A 13674-nucleotide genomic window follows, 5' to 3' on the forward strand; every position below is an offset into this window, starting at 1 on the left:
CCAAGTTCTCAGCATCTAACGGACCAGCGGTTAGTCCTTGGCTTCCCACATGTGTGCAGCCAAGAGCAAGAAGCAGGTGGAGTGTTCAGGACTCCCAGGTGGCTAAGGACACAGAAAAGTTCTACACTGTGTGGTGGCTAAAGACCCTGTCGCCTTGAGCTTGGCACCCTTCCAGCTGACTACTGTAAAGCCTACCTACCACATAGGTACTGGTTCTGGTACACTACCTTACCTTCTCTCTGCCTGATGGCGATGGACATCAGGCAACCCGCATGCAGCTGTCACAGCCTCAGAGAGCATTTTTGGTGCCATCTCTGTAACCTTGATGTATGGGAACACGGTGGATAATTTTAGCAGAGACAATCACGTTCTTTGGGCTCTTGGGCCAGTGCTTTCTTCTTGGGAGAAAATGCAGGGAATGTTTTCTTAGTCTGTAAATAGAGAGCTGCCTTGGTTGCGCAGCACGTGCCTGCTGCATGCCTCCTGTCAGGCCTGGTATAGAATTACACATGGCAGTGAGCCCCAGATAAGGATGAGGAAGGGAGTGAGTGTTTGTCATGGCAGAGAGTGCAGTTTTAAATAGATTTAATAGAAGAACCCTAAGGAGAGAGGGGCTTTCTGGAGAAAGAAAAACCCAGGCAGAGGATGCTGTAGGTGCAGTGGCCAGTGTAAGCAATGTGCCAAATACCAGAAATAGCAAGGGGCGGGGTGTCTAACATGACTGCAGGAGACAGTGAATGGGAAGCAGTGGGCGGGGGGGGGGGGGCTGTCCTGGTGCCGAGTCAGCGCTGGGACACACTGGGGACAAGAAGGAGGTGAGAGTGCAGTGTCAGCCCATGGCGTGAGGGTGGAGCCAGCACTATCTGCTGATGGACAGAAGGGAAGCCTCAGAAACATTGGCTTGCTCCGGTGGTCTGGCCTGAGCAGCAGCGGAGAACTGACAGACAGACAGATACACCCAAGAAGGAAGGGAAGGCTTGGGAAGATGGCCTTGTAGAAGCCGTGGCTTGGTTTGGGATGCATGAAGCTCGATGTGAATCTGACAGAAGCTACATCTTTGTTTTAAAAATAAAACTTTAAAAATTCAATATTTTAGTGTAAAGGCAGTGCATGTTCAGAGAGTGGGGAGAGGGCGTACCAACTCTCACAATACAGGGCGTGGAGACTGCTGGAGGAGGCACAGGGTACTCGGTCTGCTGGATCCAGACGGGCACTTCTAAGCTGCCCACTCATCCCTTAGCAGGAAGGGCTGCAGACTGGTGCTCATCTGTGCTCGCTAGCCTCCCCAGCAGCCAGTCCTTCCTCCATGTTTGCCTCCGTGTGACCCTGGTGCACCTGTGTGTAAGGTTGAGTGGGCTCTGAGACTCAGATCAGTCCTCTGAGAGCCCAGGGCTGAAACTGTTGATGCTGCCCAAATGGGTGTCTAGGACAATAAGATGATTGCCCCCTACTAGTGCAGGGAGCCATGAGACTTGTGTGCTCATGAAGGGCAGAGGGCTCTGAGAAGCACAACCCAGGTGGGCTGGGTACATTGGTCTGGGGGAGAGTTACAAGAAACCTGCCTGCCTTTCTTTTTTTTTTCCTTTTTCTTTTTCTGGTTTTGTATTTGTTTTCTTTTTGGAGACATGGTCTCTCCTACATAGGCCTGGCTGTCCTGGAACTCACTCTGTAGACCAGGCCAGCATCAAACTTTGAGATCTGCCTGCTTCTGCCTCCTGAGTGCTGAGATACAAGGTAGGCACTACCAGACCTTGGCTGACGTGCTTTTTCAATGCTGGATTGAAGACCAAGATGGATTGTAAAATGGGTGGCTGGAAAGGGAGGCCTGGGATGCTGGGAGCAAGACCAGCAGGAAGTGATCTCTGCAGGCACAATCCCAGAGCCCTTTCAAGCTGGACAGTCTCCCCCCTCCCCCTCCCCCTCCCTCCCCCTTCCTTCCCCCTCCCCGTATATGTGTGTGTGTGTGTGTGTGTGTCTATCTGCCTGCCTGTCTGTCTCTTTGTATCTATGTGTCTGTACAGATAAGAATATCCCAGAGTCTGACCAACACATTTGTTTGCCTGTCATCTCCAGATGTTCTTGCATTTGTTGAGGGCAGAAAGAAAAATTCTTGCTTAATGTGTACATTTCACTTCTAGGGCCTCACTTCTGAGGCTGAGTGGGGAACCCTGGCTTCTGATCTCCCCTCTCCCAGCTCCTGGCCTCACTGCTTACTGTCTTAGGTCAGAGCACACCTCCTTCCCCTCCACAAGGTAGCTTGGGGGCAGCAGAGTCATTGTGATCAGGTTAACAGATGACAGTGCCACCTGCCACAAGTGGCCTGGCTTACAGCCAACTTACCCCGCAAGGCACATGGGCTGTATCCTGGCAGCAGACTGGAGGACACTAGAGCAGCCGCTACAGCTGCCAGGTGGTCAGAGGTGTTCAGGTACTCTTGACCGCTTCCGTCATCCACTCTCAGCCATGTAGCAGTAGGCCAGTAGCTGGGCAGGTGAGCAATGTGACAGGCAGCCAAAGGGCAGGGAAACCTAGGAGTTAGGAAGGACAGCAGCCTGACCATATACCTTTTGGGACAGCACAGCTGCCTGATCCCTGAAGACCTCAGAGAGGAGAGTGTAGTGGGTGACAGCGAAGGCCCCTTGGGAGCCAGGGAGCAGAAGGTCACAGCCACTGTTCCAGATGTGAGCTCACTGCTTTGTGTATAAGTCGTTTCCCTGTAACAGCAGCTGGGGACACCGGTGAGCAGTCAGGGGACATTGCTTGCATGGAGTCTCATAGCACACAATGGTGACTCTAGAGTGTCATGCTGGGACAGCAGCAGGCATCAGACCCCATGCTGAGGAAGGTTCAGTGGAGGTACCAGGCTCAGCATGGGACGAGGTAGCTGTCACACTCAGTCAATGTTCGTTGTATCATCCTTGGTCCTTAGTCTGTATGACCTTGTACTCCCATGCCAGTAAGCTCCTGGGCGCTGAGCTTGGGCTAGGTCTACGCCCTGACTATTCTGCATAAGCCTCTCCTGGCCCAGGACATCTGCCTCAAACTCTTGACATTCACCATAAGAAAGCATACAAGTTTACCACCTTTGAGTTAGAGCTTGTTCCCCGCCTCAGCCTTCTTTTCTCCGTCCATAGACATCGAATTATAAATGTAATAGCTGTTGTCTATGAAAAGAGCCTGGGCATCCCTCCGTGTCTTGCTCTGTGTGTCTCTTCTCCCTCTCCTCCTGTTAGAACCAGCCTTGCCATAGGGGCACCAATGGGGCTTGTCACATCTTTCCATTCTCAAAGCCTGGGCATCACTCTTCTGTGGGGTAGGACTTGGGGTGGTAAGTAGTGGACATCTGGCATTGTAATGACTATATCTGTTTAATGTACGATATGCCTCAAAAGCCTTGAATGTAACGAGGACTCACAGCCCTGCAGTCGCTGATCTTCTTGCAAGGTTGGAGGGTTGGGAGGGGGGAGGAAGAGAGGAGAGAATGAGAATATTTAACATACTTAGAGAAGTTTGAGTATTAGCCAGCTGCACATCTGTAATCCCAGTTACTCAACAGCCAAGACAGGAGGAATGTCAGTTTAAGGCTAGCCCGGCAATCGAAACTCTATCTCAAAATAAAAAGTGACCATTTAAAAAGAAGACTGGGAATCTCAGTGGTTAGAATGCCTAGTATGTAGAAACCCTGGGTTCTATCTCTCACTACTCTAGTAAGGGGCGGGGAGGAGGAGGAGTATCAAGTAGTTTAGCTTGGGACTGTCTTGAAGGAAGTTGTGGTGATGGTGGCATGCAAATGTCCACAGCTTGCCGACTGATAGCCTGGGCAGTGTACTTTGTTAATCTGTGGCTGGCTGATGCCAGAAGTTGGCAAGGCCACCATCCCTGAGGGTCATTTGTGTCCCGTGGGGTCCTCCCTGATATCTGATGTCCATCTCCCTAGCAGGAGACTAGGTGTTCAGGCTGCATGCTTAGCTGTGGGGGGCCAGCTGGGGGCGCCACATGGAGCACTCCGACTACATTCTAGGCAGATAAAAATAGGAGCGAGGGGAGGAATTTTAATCACCACTCCGTGTCTTTGGAGCCACGGAGGCTGTTTCTTGTGAGCCTAGGCAGAAAGCCAGCCCTGCCAGTGCCTGAGAGGTGCCTCTCTCCTCTGAGCAGCACAGTTGAACCAGCTGGGGAAACCAGAGGGGCTATGGGCAAGGGTGGCATAAGCCTCTGAGCGTGGCAGAGGTCTCACATTCCAGTTATAGTAGGCTCTGGCTTGGTCCTGGTCTGTAAGTGTCAGGATTTTTACAGCCAGAGACAAGTTTAGCCTGAGTTGTTGCAGTAAACAGGTTAATGAGTTGGGATTTGTCACCATCCTAGGTGGCAGTGTGTGAGGATGGGCAGGGACAGTGTTCTCAGAGCCAGAGTCCACCCAAAACACACTTACCACATTTGTCTAGCACCTAACAGATGTGCCAACCCATAGCCCACAGATTGTCCGCATTCCCAGGGAGCTATGTATGCAGCTTAACACGGAATGGCAAACCTACTTGGAACAAACACAGAAGTGTTTCTTGTTAACACTGGGTTGAAATAGTCAAAGGTGGGACACACACATAATGAATGTCAGGTACAATTCCAGAACAAAACCAGCCGGGTCGTCCCAGAGCCTGCTCTCAAGAGATGGTGGTTCACAACCTTCCCTTCACTGGCCTCTCTCTCTGACCTCCATCTGGGCAGAAATGGTGCACTTTAGGGGCCGGAAGGGAGGCAAGATGCAGCCAGGGAGGCAGGTGTCTTCGTCAGCTCCCAGGAGACCCAGGATCCATTACCTGTGACCCTCGGCTGGTAGAGCTGGAGGAGCTGAGGGCTGGGCCTTATACGCTTGCAGAGAGATGTCGCCTGGCTCTGGAAGCAGCTGCCTGAGATCTTGGTTCTGATACTCTTCTGGGGTAGAATGAACTTGGGTTCCTCTTCCCTGGGGGAGGGGGTTCTCTGACTTTCTGTCACTGACTTTCTGCCAGTGCTTTGGGGAGCCTTGTCTGTCTCCATCTCCTTAGCCCTTGGATGGTGACTGTTTTTGTCTCCTGGCCTGAATGTCCCTCGTTATTAGCCTGAGTGGGCAGTTCCTAGCACCTATGGCCTATGGTGCTCATGAGTGGATTCTGAGGGTAGAGAAGCCTGGGGGACTGAGAAGTTAGAGACGAGGGCCAGATGGTGAGCTGCCTTGGTTATCCCATCTCTGTTGGATATGCCACAGAAAAGCAACCAGCCACTGGGGCTGTTGGGGGCTGGGTACCCCAGATTTCCTGGATCTAGGAGACCATGGACTCCTCCTGGCCCAGAAGATCCCAGCCTCGTCTGCCAGCTTCTCCAACCAGTTCAACCCTTTCCGTCTGTCTGAGCTCCAGACCCCTCTTCTGGGAAGTAGGGGATCATCCGAGGTCTTGCTAAGTCGGGATTTCATTCCCTGGGTGACACGTGCATGTTCAGCTGGCCCTCTTTCTGTGGGTCCCACACCCACCCATTCATCCCATAGAAGATACACATGGAAAAACAACCTTTGTATTGAGCAAGGACAGACTCTTTTCTTGGCTGTTATTCTCTAAACAGAGCAGTGTGACAGCTGCTTCCACAGCTGCACTTGTCGGAACTACGAGTCATCTAGAGATGGCTGGAAGACTCCAAGGGAGGGGTCTAGGCTCCGTACAGATACCGTGCTGTTTTACCTAAGGGCTTCCAGAGTCCTAGGATTTGGGTGTCTTTGGAATCAGCCCCCATGGAGCCCAAGGACCACTATCTCATCCTTGGGAATTGGAAGGACTCTGATAAGGCTGGGGTTTTGACTAAAGTCACTCCTTCCCCTTCCAGTGAGTGACCAGGGCATCTGTTCTGTATGCTCTCTGGCCTGTTGGGTGCCTCGTGCTTCCTTACTCAGTCACTGTAGTGACATCGGGTCCCCTGCATGTGCTCCTTTGGTCCTTCCAGGGGATGTACATTGTGTGGCAGGCAGAGGAGTCTTACTATGAAGAGTCATACTGTATCTTTTGCTGGCCTTTGGGGGATATCTTAGCCCCAGATGCTACGGAACTTGGATGGGCTCTCAGAGGGGGTGGGGTTGCTGGGCAGGAGCCAACTGGTTTTCAGGATAGGGCATGAGAATATCTGAGAGCACCTGTGAGGGGAGGCTGTGGCAGAAGAATGGGAGAAGTGACATTTAGGCTCTTGACAAGATGATGTAAATCTTGTAACAGATGCCACAAAATGCCTGGACATTTTGACCCCACTTTCTCCCTGGCTCCTCTTTGACATAAAAATCTCCATTTCTCAGAGGAGGAAAATAGGGGCAGACAAGTGTAGTGACACTTTTATTGCCACTCAGCTGTGGAGAGGGGCTAGAGCCCTTGCTGGGCCCACCTGGGCACTGGAGCATGGTCTGGCTTTGTCCCAGCTCTGACAACAGGAGGTGGAGCTTGCCATTAGTGGGGCTGGGCCAAGTCTGCAGAGTTCATGGAAGAGAAAGTTTGCTGTGCATTCATTTCAGGAGCTAAGTGGGACAGGCTACTTGGATCTAAGGGTTCTGGGGTGGCCTGAGCTGCACCCCCTCTTCCTGGAATGTCTCAATCCTGTGCACTCCCGAAGTCTATACGGTACCGTGTTCTGTGGGCACCAAGAGTTTGCTTGGAAAGTGTGTGGCACCCACATCTGTTACCTCTTAGGGAGCAGAAAGATTGACAGAGACCTGCTGGGGCCTTGCGTGGGGGAGACTGAGTTCAGGAGTATGAGGTCCCAGTGACAAAGAGGAAAATCCCTAGCCCGCGCCAGCGTCCCCCAAGGCCCCGCTTTGATGTGGTTTTCCGTCCCTGAGGCCTTATAAGGCAGTGTGCCTGCTGCTTAGCTCAGGGCTGGGCCGGCTGCACACCAGTGACCAGAGGAGAAGTTGCTCTTCCTGGGGCCCAGTGAGGGGTAGAGGCTGGGCTCCCAGGGGCAGCAGAGGGGCAGTGCTGGAACTTTAGAGGCACATGTAGGCCATATGTCCTGACAAACTACCAAGTCAGGCCTCTGATCTTAGAATTTGGAATAAGTCTGAGGCCCACAGTCCTGGAGGTCAGGGGAGAGGGGCCTAGGTCCTGGATCCTACTAATTAGATAGCTCTCTGTCTAGGCGTCCTACACAAGCCTCTTAAGGAGGTGCAGTGGTAAGGGTTGGACTCTCTAGTATGTAAGAATTGTAGCCCTGGCCAGTCACAGGACTGCTCTGACTTAGTTTTCTCATCCATAAAGTGGGTATAATAGCAGGATACCACACAGTGGTTGTCATTGAGAGGGCAGCTAGGATTGGTCAGTTCCAGCATTTCAGGCATTTGCCCATAGCTGCTTGGTGGTGAGCACCGAGGACACAATGAACAGTACCTGCTGATTGATCTTTCAGCACAGAGGTGGAGCACTTCCTTGCCCCCCAGAGTCACTCTGAGACAGTGTGCTATGGACCCTGCCTGTGGAGGGAGAACCAAGGCACCTTGGGAGGTAGAGCTGAACCTCTGTGGCTTAGCTGGTGCAGTGAGTTGTGTTTGTGCTGCCCGTGACCCCCTGATTCTACTTCCGTACCCTCTGCTGCAGCCCCCATGGGGCTTGTTAGAGCGATGAGTCAGAGGGCACAGTTCCAGCAGCATCCACGTTCCTGCAGGAACCATGTTCCTGCTTCAGGTCTGTGGCTGTGTGGACTGGGCTTTCAGCCAGGCTGCAGCCTGGACCAAGCCCATACCACAGAGAGCAAGGAGCTGTGCTGTTCTGAGTCCCACTGGGTAGATTGGAGCACTTGGCCTCTAACCCACCAGAGCTGATGGCCAGGTCCTGATTCACGAATCTGTCTGTCTGTCTGTTTCAAGATAAGGTGTAGCCCAGGCTGGTATCAGACTTACAGTAGAGAGAGCTCTGTTCGGTGCCTTTTCTTTGCCATCTGATGCTTCCCTTTTTGCAGTGCCATGGGTGAGATCTGGGCCTTGCACCCGCTGCACGTGTAGCACAAGTGCCGCACACGTGGCAGCTGCTATCACTTCAGCTGCTGTCAGCATCCTTGTTTGCTGTCCCATCGCCATGGGATGACGGTGCTCATACATGCACCGTGATATTTGCAAATCAATCTCTTCTTGAGAGAAGGACAGAGCAGGACTGTTGAGATGGCCAGAGGAGGTTATTTAATACAACGTCCCCACTGCCTACTGGGCAGGGAGTGTCCAGTGTTAGCCCAGAAGCCAGGGCTCTCCTAACCCTGGGTTGGCTCACTATGCCACATTTCCCTGGGTCTAGAGACCACGAACACTCTATACTGAGACCCTGAGCGGCCCAGGAAGCACCACCGTGTGCTAGGGAGCATATACTTTGTGTGAGCTCAGTCCTCTGCGGGTTTGCTGTGCCTGTCACTCACGGCCGTGCTGGCTGGTGTACAGCATCAGTGCATGGCTTCCTTGGCTGCTCCGTTGGGGTGATGTGGCAGTAACACCAATAGAAAGTCCCAGGACCTCAAAGGCTCGTCATTGTCAGCATCCTTGCTGTGGTGCTATGAGGGCTACTGAGGTCAGTGCTGAGACCACTCTTTCCTAGAGGACCCAGCGTGAAGGGCCTTTGTCCCCTTAAAGCCTGCTGCCTGCTCCTATTGCAAGCACTGCCTGCCAGCAGTTTAGGACTGAAGAGATGGCAGCAGTCTCTGTGGCATGAAAGTTGGACTTTAATTGGCTGCTGGGGCGTCCCCGCCATCTGATGATGCCACCTGTGTGTGTCCCTTTCCTGTCAGTGTCTGCAGATTCCCTGTCAACGCTGGTCCTGTTAACACAAACAGCCAGATTACAAGCCTGGGAAATGTTCAGTGATTATGATAATTGACAAGAAGGGGTGTGAAGAAAGTCACTAGGGTTTTAGTAAATGGGGCACCAGGGCAGGCACAGCCATGCTTCAACTACCTTGAAGAAGGAGTGTAGTGCCTAGAATGGTCTAGAGAGCTACATGCAAACAGAGAGCTTTTTGTCTCTAAAACGACAGTTGAGGCTGGAAGCCACCCTGTTGCTCTAACCATTGAGCAACCCGCTCTGTGCAGCATCCCTTTCTGTGCCTTGTCAGAACAAGCCTGGATGTTCTTTAAACATCTGAAGTGCAGAGTTTGGGTAGTTTGTATTCTGTGGAAGCTTTGCCAATGCAAAGGTTTTTGTTGTCACAATGAGGCTCTGGTAGCAGCTGCCGTGTTTGGGCTTTTTAGCTCTTACCATTTGCTGGGATTTAGAAGCGTCGTCACACCAACCACATTAGGAAATAGAATATGGCGTGCCCATCCCCGAGCTCTTTATTTTCCAAGTATTTTCCTAATGTTGGCAATGTGGTCCTTGGGATGTGAGCCCCACACTGCAGTATACGGCAATGGAGATTCACGTGTTGCTGACTGCAGTGAAGGCCCCGGGAAGTCTTGCATTAAAGGTCTTATTTAACTTTATCTAAATAATCTTAGGCTTGGAAACTTTTGGCTGAGTACCAAAAACTAGTCATTTAGTAAGCTACAGTCTAATTCTTTCTGTATCTATTCTTCTGGGACGAGTCAGGATAGTTGGAGCGGTCGTCCCTTGGCGTCTCAGACCTTTCCAAGCCTGTAGGACAGCAACATTCCCTTTGCCAGTATGACAGGATCTGAATGGCAGCTTGACAAGGCTGTGGGAAGGACCCCGGCCATGTTGGATCCCAAATCAACAGCTCATTGAGGGGATAGACCAGGCACGTGCCAAGATCAGATTAACGTCTGGGATGATGGGGTGTGGACAAGATACGGAGGTCCTAGTGAAGACCACTGGGGCCACAGCATGCAGGCCCAGGGCATTGGCGCTTTGGCCTTGAGGGTAACAGATTGATTAGAGAAGAGAGTGCAGAGGGCCCCACCTTGTTTGGAGGAAGAATCTAGACTGAGGTCTCTCTTTGGAGCCTTGCTGAGTCTGTGGCTGTGAAGTTGGCTGGACGGGAAGGACAAGGGACACTGACCTTACCTGGCGTTCCAGTGGGGGCATGGAATTGGCCTCTGTAGGTCCTGGGCAGCTCTTCCCAGGGTGCTGTGCACCGAGAAGCCACTTGCATTATCATATGACTAGGTCCTGTCTCATCTGCTCAGCCCTGTGTCCTTACCACCACCTGTGCAGTCTAGCCAGGTTGGTTCCTACTGCACCCCACACCCCCCACTGTCTTGTAACCTGCTGCTCTGTCTTCCCCAGGAACTCGTGGGTGACACTTCTAGAGAGGCTCTCGGTGAGGAGGACGAGGACGACTTCCCCCTAGAAGGTATGTGGGTTTCAGTAGCTCTGCCTATGTATGGCACTAGGGTCAGGGAAAGGCCCACAGAGCTCAGAGGGTGTAAGCAGGGGATGAGGAACCCTTCTCAGCACTCAGGGTTACATCCACACCCTGTGCTCAGGGGCTATCAGACTTCAAGAAGGCCATCACAGGGCTAACCCCCTGTCGTGGTGTCAGTCATAGTGAGTGAGTATCTGGCCTCTGCCCTCTCTTCTCCTGTCCCTTATGCAAGAACCCTCCTTTCTCCAGCAGAAACGCCTTGCTGTAGAGCTAGGGAGAGTGGCACAAACCCAACCTCTCGCCTGCTGGTTTGTTTCCGGCAGAGCCTGTGCCTTGATGCATAGATGCTTTGCAGCTGCCCACGTGACTCAGCTGACCTCCCATGACTATGACCAGCAATAGAGAGGGCTTCATCTGCCTGTTACTCACCATGGAAGGAGAGCCTGGCCAACGTTGAGCAGCCCAGGAGAGCAAGGACCCTGTCTGCCCTTTCAGACCCTTGGAAGGACCCTGGACCCAGTACCCACCAGGGGCTCTCCTGCCATTCCTAGTGCCATGGCCCAAGCCCACCCACACTAGGGCAGGGTTATAGCTGTGCATGGCAAGCTGCCAAGGGCAGATGCTTCTGAGCCCTAGTTATACACCTGCTGGGCCTAGGTTGTGACATCCCTCTATGCTCCTGGCCAGGGGAAAAAACTGGTTCCTGAATGTCATCTTTGTCTTTCTGTTGGTCAAGCTCATTGCCTCTTGGCTGTTAGAGAGCTAGCTGTTTAAGGGAGGGGAAGGGGCCTTGTGAGGCGTGAAGATGAAAAGGAGTCTCTGGCCATCCCAGGAGAGGAGGGCTTTGGCTCCTGGGTTGTTCTGTAAAGCTACCCCTAATCCCGAGTCTTAGCCGCCTTAACTGGCCAGCTGGGAGCGGAGCAGGAGATTAGGGCTGGCTTGGTGTGCAGGGCTGTGAGCTCCTTTTGAACTTGGGAAAGAACAAAGTAAACATCAGAGGTTCCAAGCTGACCGCAGGCCTGTGTGGCAGGGTGTGGAAAGCAGAGGGACCCTCCTTCTGGAGATCCAGAAGCAGCTAAGCACAGGAGGGCCAAACCCCTTGTACACTTCTGAGGTCCGTGCTCTGAGTACGCATGAGTCAGTACTGGTGTGGTGGGCAGGCCCAGGATGCATCCAAGGGGGTCCTTCATGGGCTCCCCTGACTTATGATGAGTGTCCCCTATGCCCAGGGTGCACCCCAGCCTTCTGGCTCACTTCTGTCTCAGGGACTCCAAGCAGTGTCTCTATTGACCCTGGTGCCCACTTGGCATCTGCTGCAGAAACCTAGTTTTGTAGAACCTAGCAGGCCAATGTCCCACCTAGTAAGGCTGTCAAGGCTACCAAAGTATGACCCCTCTCATTGGGCCAGGGCTCCCTCCAGGCCTTGCAAACAGAGCCCACTAGAGCTTTGTATCTGGCTAAAGAGAAGCCTGAGTAAAAGGAAGAAACTCTGGGTGCAGGGCATTCGGTTGAGGGTGCCAGCAACAGTGTCAACAGGCCAGATTCCCCCCTCCCCCTGGAGTTCCCGGAGATTGAACCACCAACCAAAGAATATACATGGAACCACCTAGCTGTTGGGGAGACTGGAGCGGGAGGGGAAGGGCTTCTCAAGGAACGGCTTCAGGCGGTTCCACTCCCTCCTCTAGGGCAGGCCCGTGGGCAAGGCTAGCTGGCAGTGCCTGAGGTCTGAGGGGGCCTCTGGGGAGCAGCAGGTGGCTGCCCTGGCTCCTCTTCCAGCTTGGGCTCCCCACAAGCTCCTCAGTCACACCTTAGTCCCCAGCACCTCTAAGCCCTTTCCACTGAGTGAACATGGCTTGGTGTCTTCCCTTCTGCTGTCCACAGAAGTGTCGCATGGACAGTGGAGGTTGTGGCTCTGCTGTGCCAGGGAGGTTTAGCTGTGTCCCCAGTGGCCAGGTTAGAAAGCTAATCTCCTTCATGGCCTTTCACATGGGGGAAGGACAGGGGCAAAGTGGATGGACCACAGCTGACTCTTACAGCTCTCTCTTTGTCCAGGGTCCCTGCCTTCTCTTCAGGCCCCAGAGTGTGAGGACCAGACACTGTTGGTAGACAGTTGCCTCCTTTGCCTGTTTCCCCTTTGCCTGTTCCCTCTCAGTCACAAGTGTTTCTAAAGCAGAATCCTGGGACGTGGGCCCAGGAGTGGCGTGTGGGAGGGCAGTGTGCATATTTGGAGGCGAGCCGGGGAATGTTTGGGGGCTCTGCTGGCCAGATCACTGCTGCTGGGAGGTGGCCTTGGTTCCCTGAAAAGCAGAGGCTCACAGCACACACTCCTTAAGCCAGGACTCCGGGCTCTTTCAGATGTTCAACCAAACTTGTTTGAACTTGAGGCTCTTGAAATTGAAAATTCTCAGATAGGATTGCCTAAAAAGGCCTGGCTGGATCTAGGAATGTAGTTGGCCACACCGTACAAGCAGATGCGCGCGCACACACACACACACACACCCTCTCACCCTCTCCATCTCTTTCTGTCCCCTGTCCCTGAAAGTCTGAGATGAGTTTTGGGGAGCATCAGGAATGTCTACCCATGAAAGGGTACATTAGTGACACTCCTGGCTTCTTTCCTGTCAGGGAGGATTACTTGGCCCAACTTCCCTCTCATCTAAATTTGAGCAATGATACAAAACTCCACCCCTAAGCTCTCTCCCCTTTGAATGCGGAATGTGTGGGGCTGTCTCAAGCAAGGCATGGCTTCTGGGTCATGGGATTCTTTGCAGAAATTCTGCTCTCACTTTTATAACCAGGAAAACTCTAGGCTTGTGAGACCTGACTATAGTGTAATGGTGTGGGTAGATAGAGGCTGTGAAAAATACATCCTTTTTCTCTTCTCTTCTCTTCTCTTCTCTTCTCTTCTCTTCTCTTCTCTTCTCTTCTCTTCTCTTCTCTTCTCTTCTCTTCTCTTCTCTTCTCTTCTCTTCTCTTCTCTTCTCCTCTCCTCTCCTCTCCTCTCCTCTCCTCTCCTCTCCTCTCCTCTCCTCTCCTCTCCTCTCCTCTCCTCTCCTCTCCTCTCCTCTCCTCTCCTCTCCTCTCCTCTCCTCTCCTCTCCTCTCCTCTCCTCTCCTCTCCTCTCCTCTCCTCTCCTCTCCTCTCCTCTCCTCTCCTCTCCTCTCCTCTCCTCTCCTCTCCTCTCCTCTCCTCTCCTCTTCTTTTTTCTTTTTTCTTTTTTCTTTTTTCTTTTTTCTTTTTTCTTTTTTCTTTTTTCTTTTTTCTTTTTTCTAAGACAGAGTCTTGATTCCATAGCCTGGTGAGGTTGGGGTGGAGGGCTCAGATTCACAGTCCTGCCTGGCATGACATGAGTGTGCCACCACAT

At 52.6% G+C, this 13674-nt stretch overlaps 1 protein-coding gene across 3 annotated transcripts in view; it reads left to right on the plus strand.

Moving 5' to 3' along the window:
- Positions 1–13674, plus strand: part of Nkd1 (naked cuticle 1) — a 73546-nt gene that overhangs the window by 42625 nt on the left and 17247 nt on the right. For 2 of the 3 annotated variants that reach the window (NM_027280.3, NM_001163660.1), the window contains one exon: positions 10232–10298. The exons of the other annotated variant lie outside the window; for it this stretch is intronic. In NM_027280.3, the coding sequence (NP_081556.3) occupies positions 10232–10298 (67 nt within the window). The remainder of the gene's footprint in view (positions 1–10231; positions 10299–13674) is intronic. 3 annotated transcript variants of the gene reach the window in all.

This window comes from Mus musculus, chromosome 8 (assembly GCF_000001635.26).
Source record: "Mus musculus strain C57BL/6J chromosome 8, GRCm38.p6 C57BL/6J".
Lineage (NCBI taxonomy): Eukaryota > Metazoa > Chordata > Mammalia > Rodentia > Muridae > Mus > Mus musculus.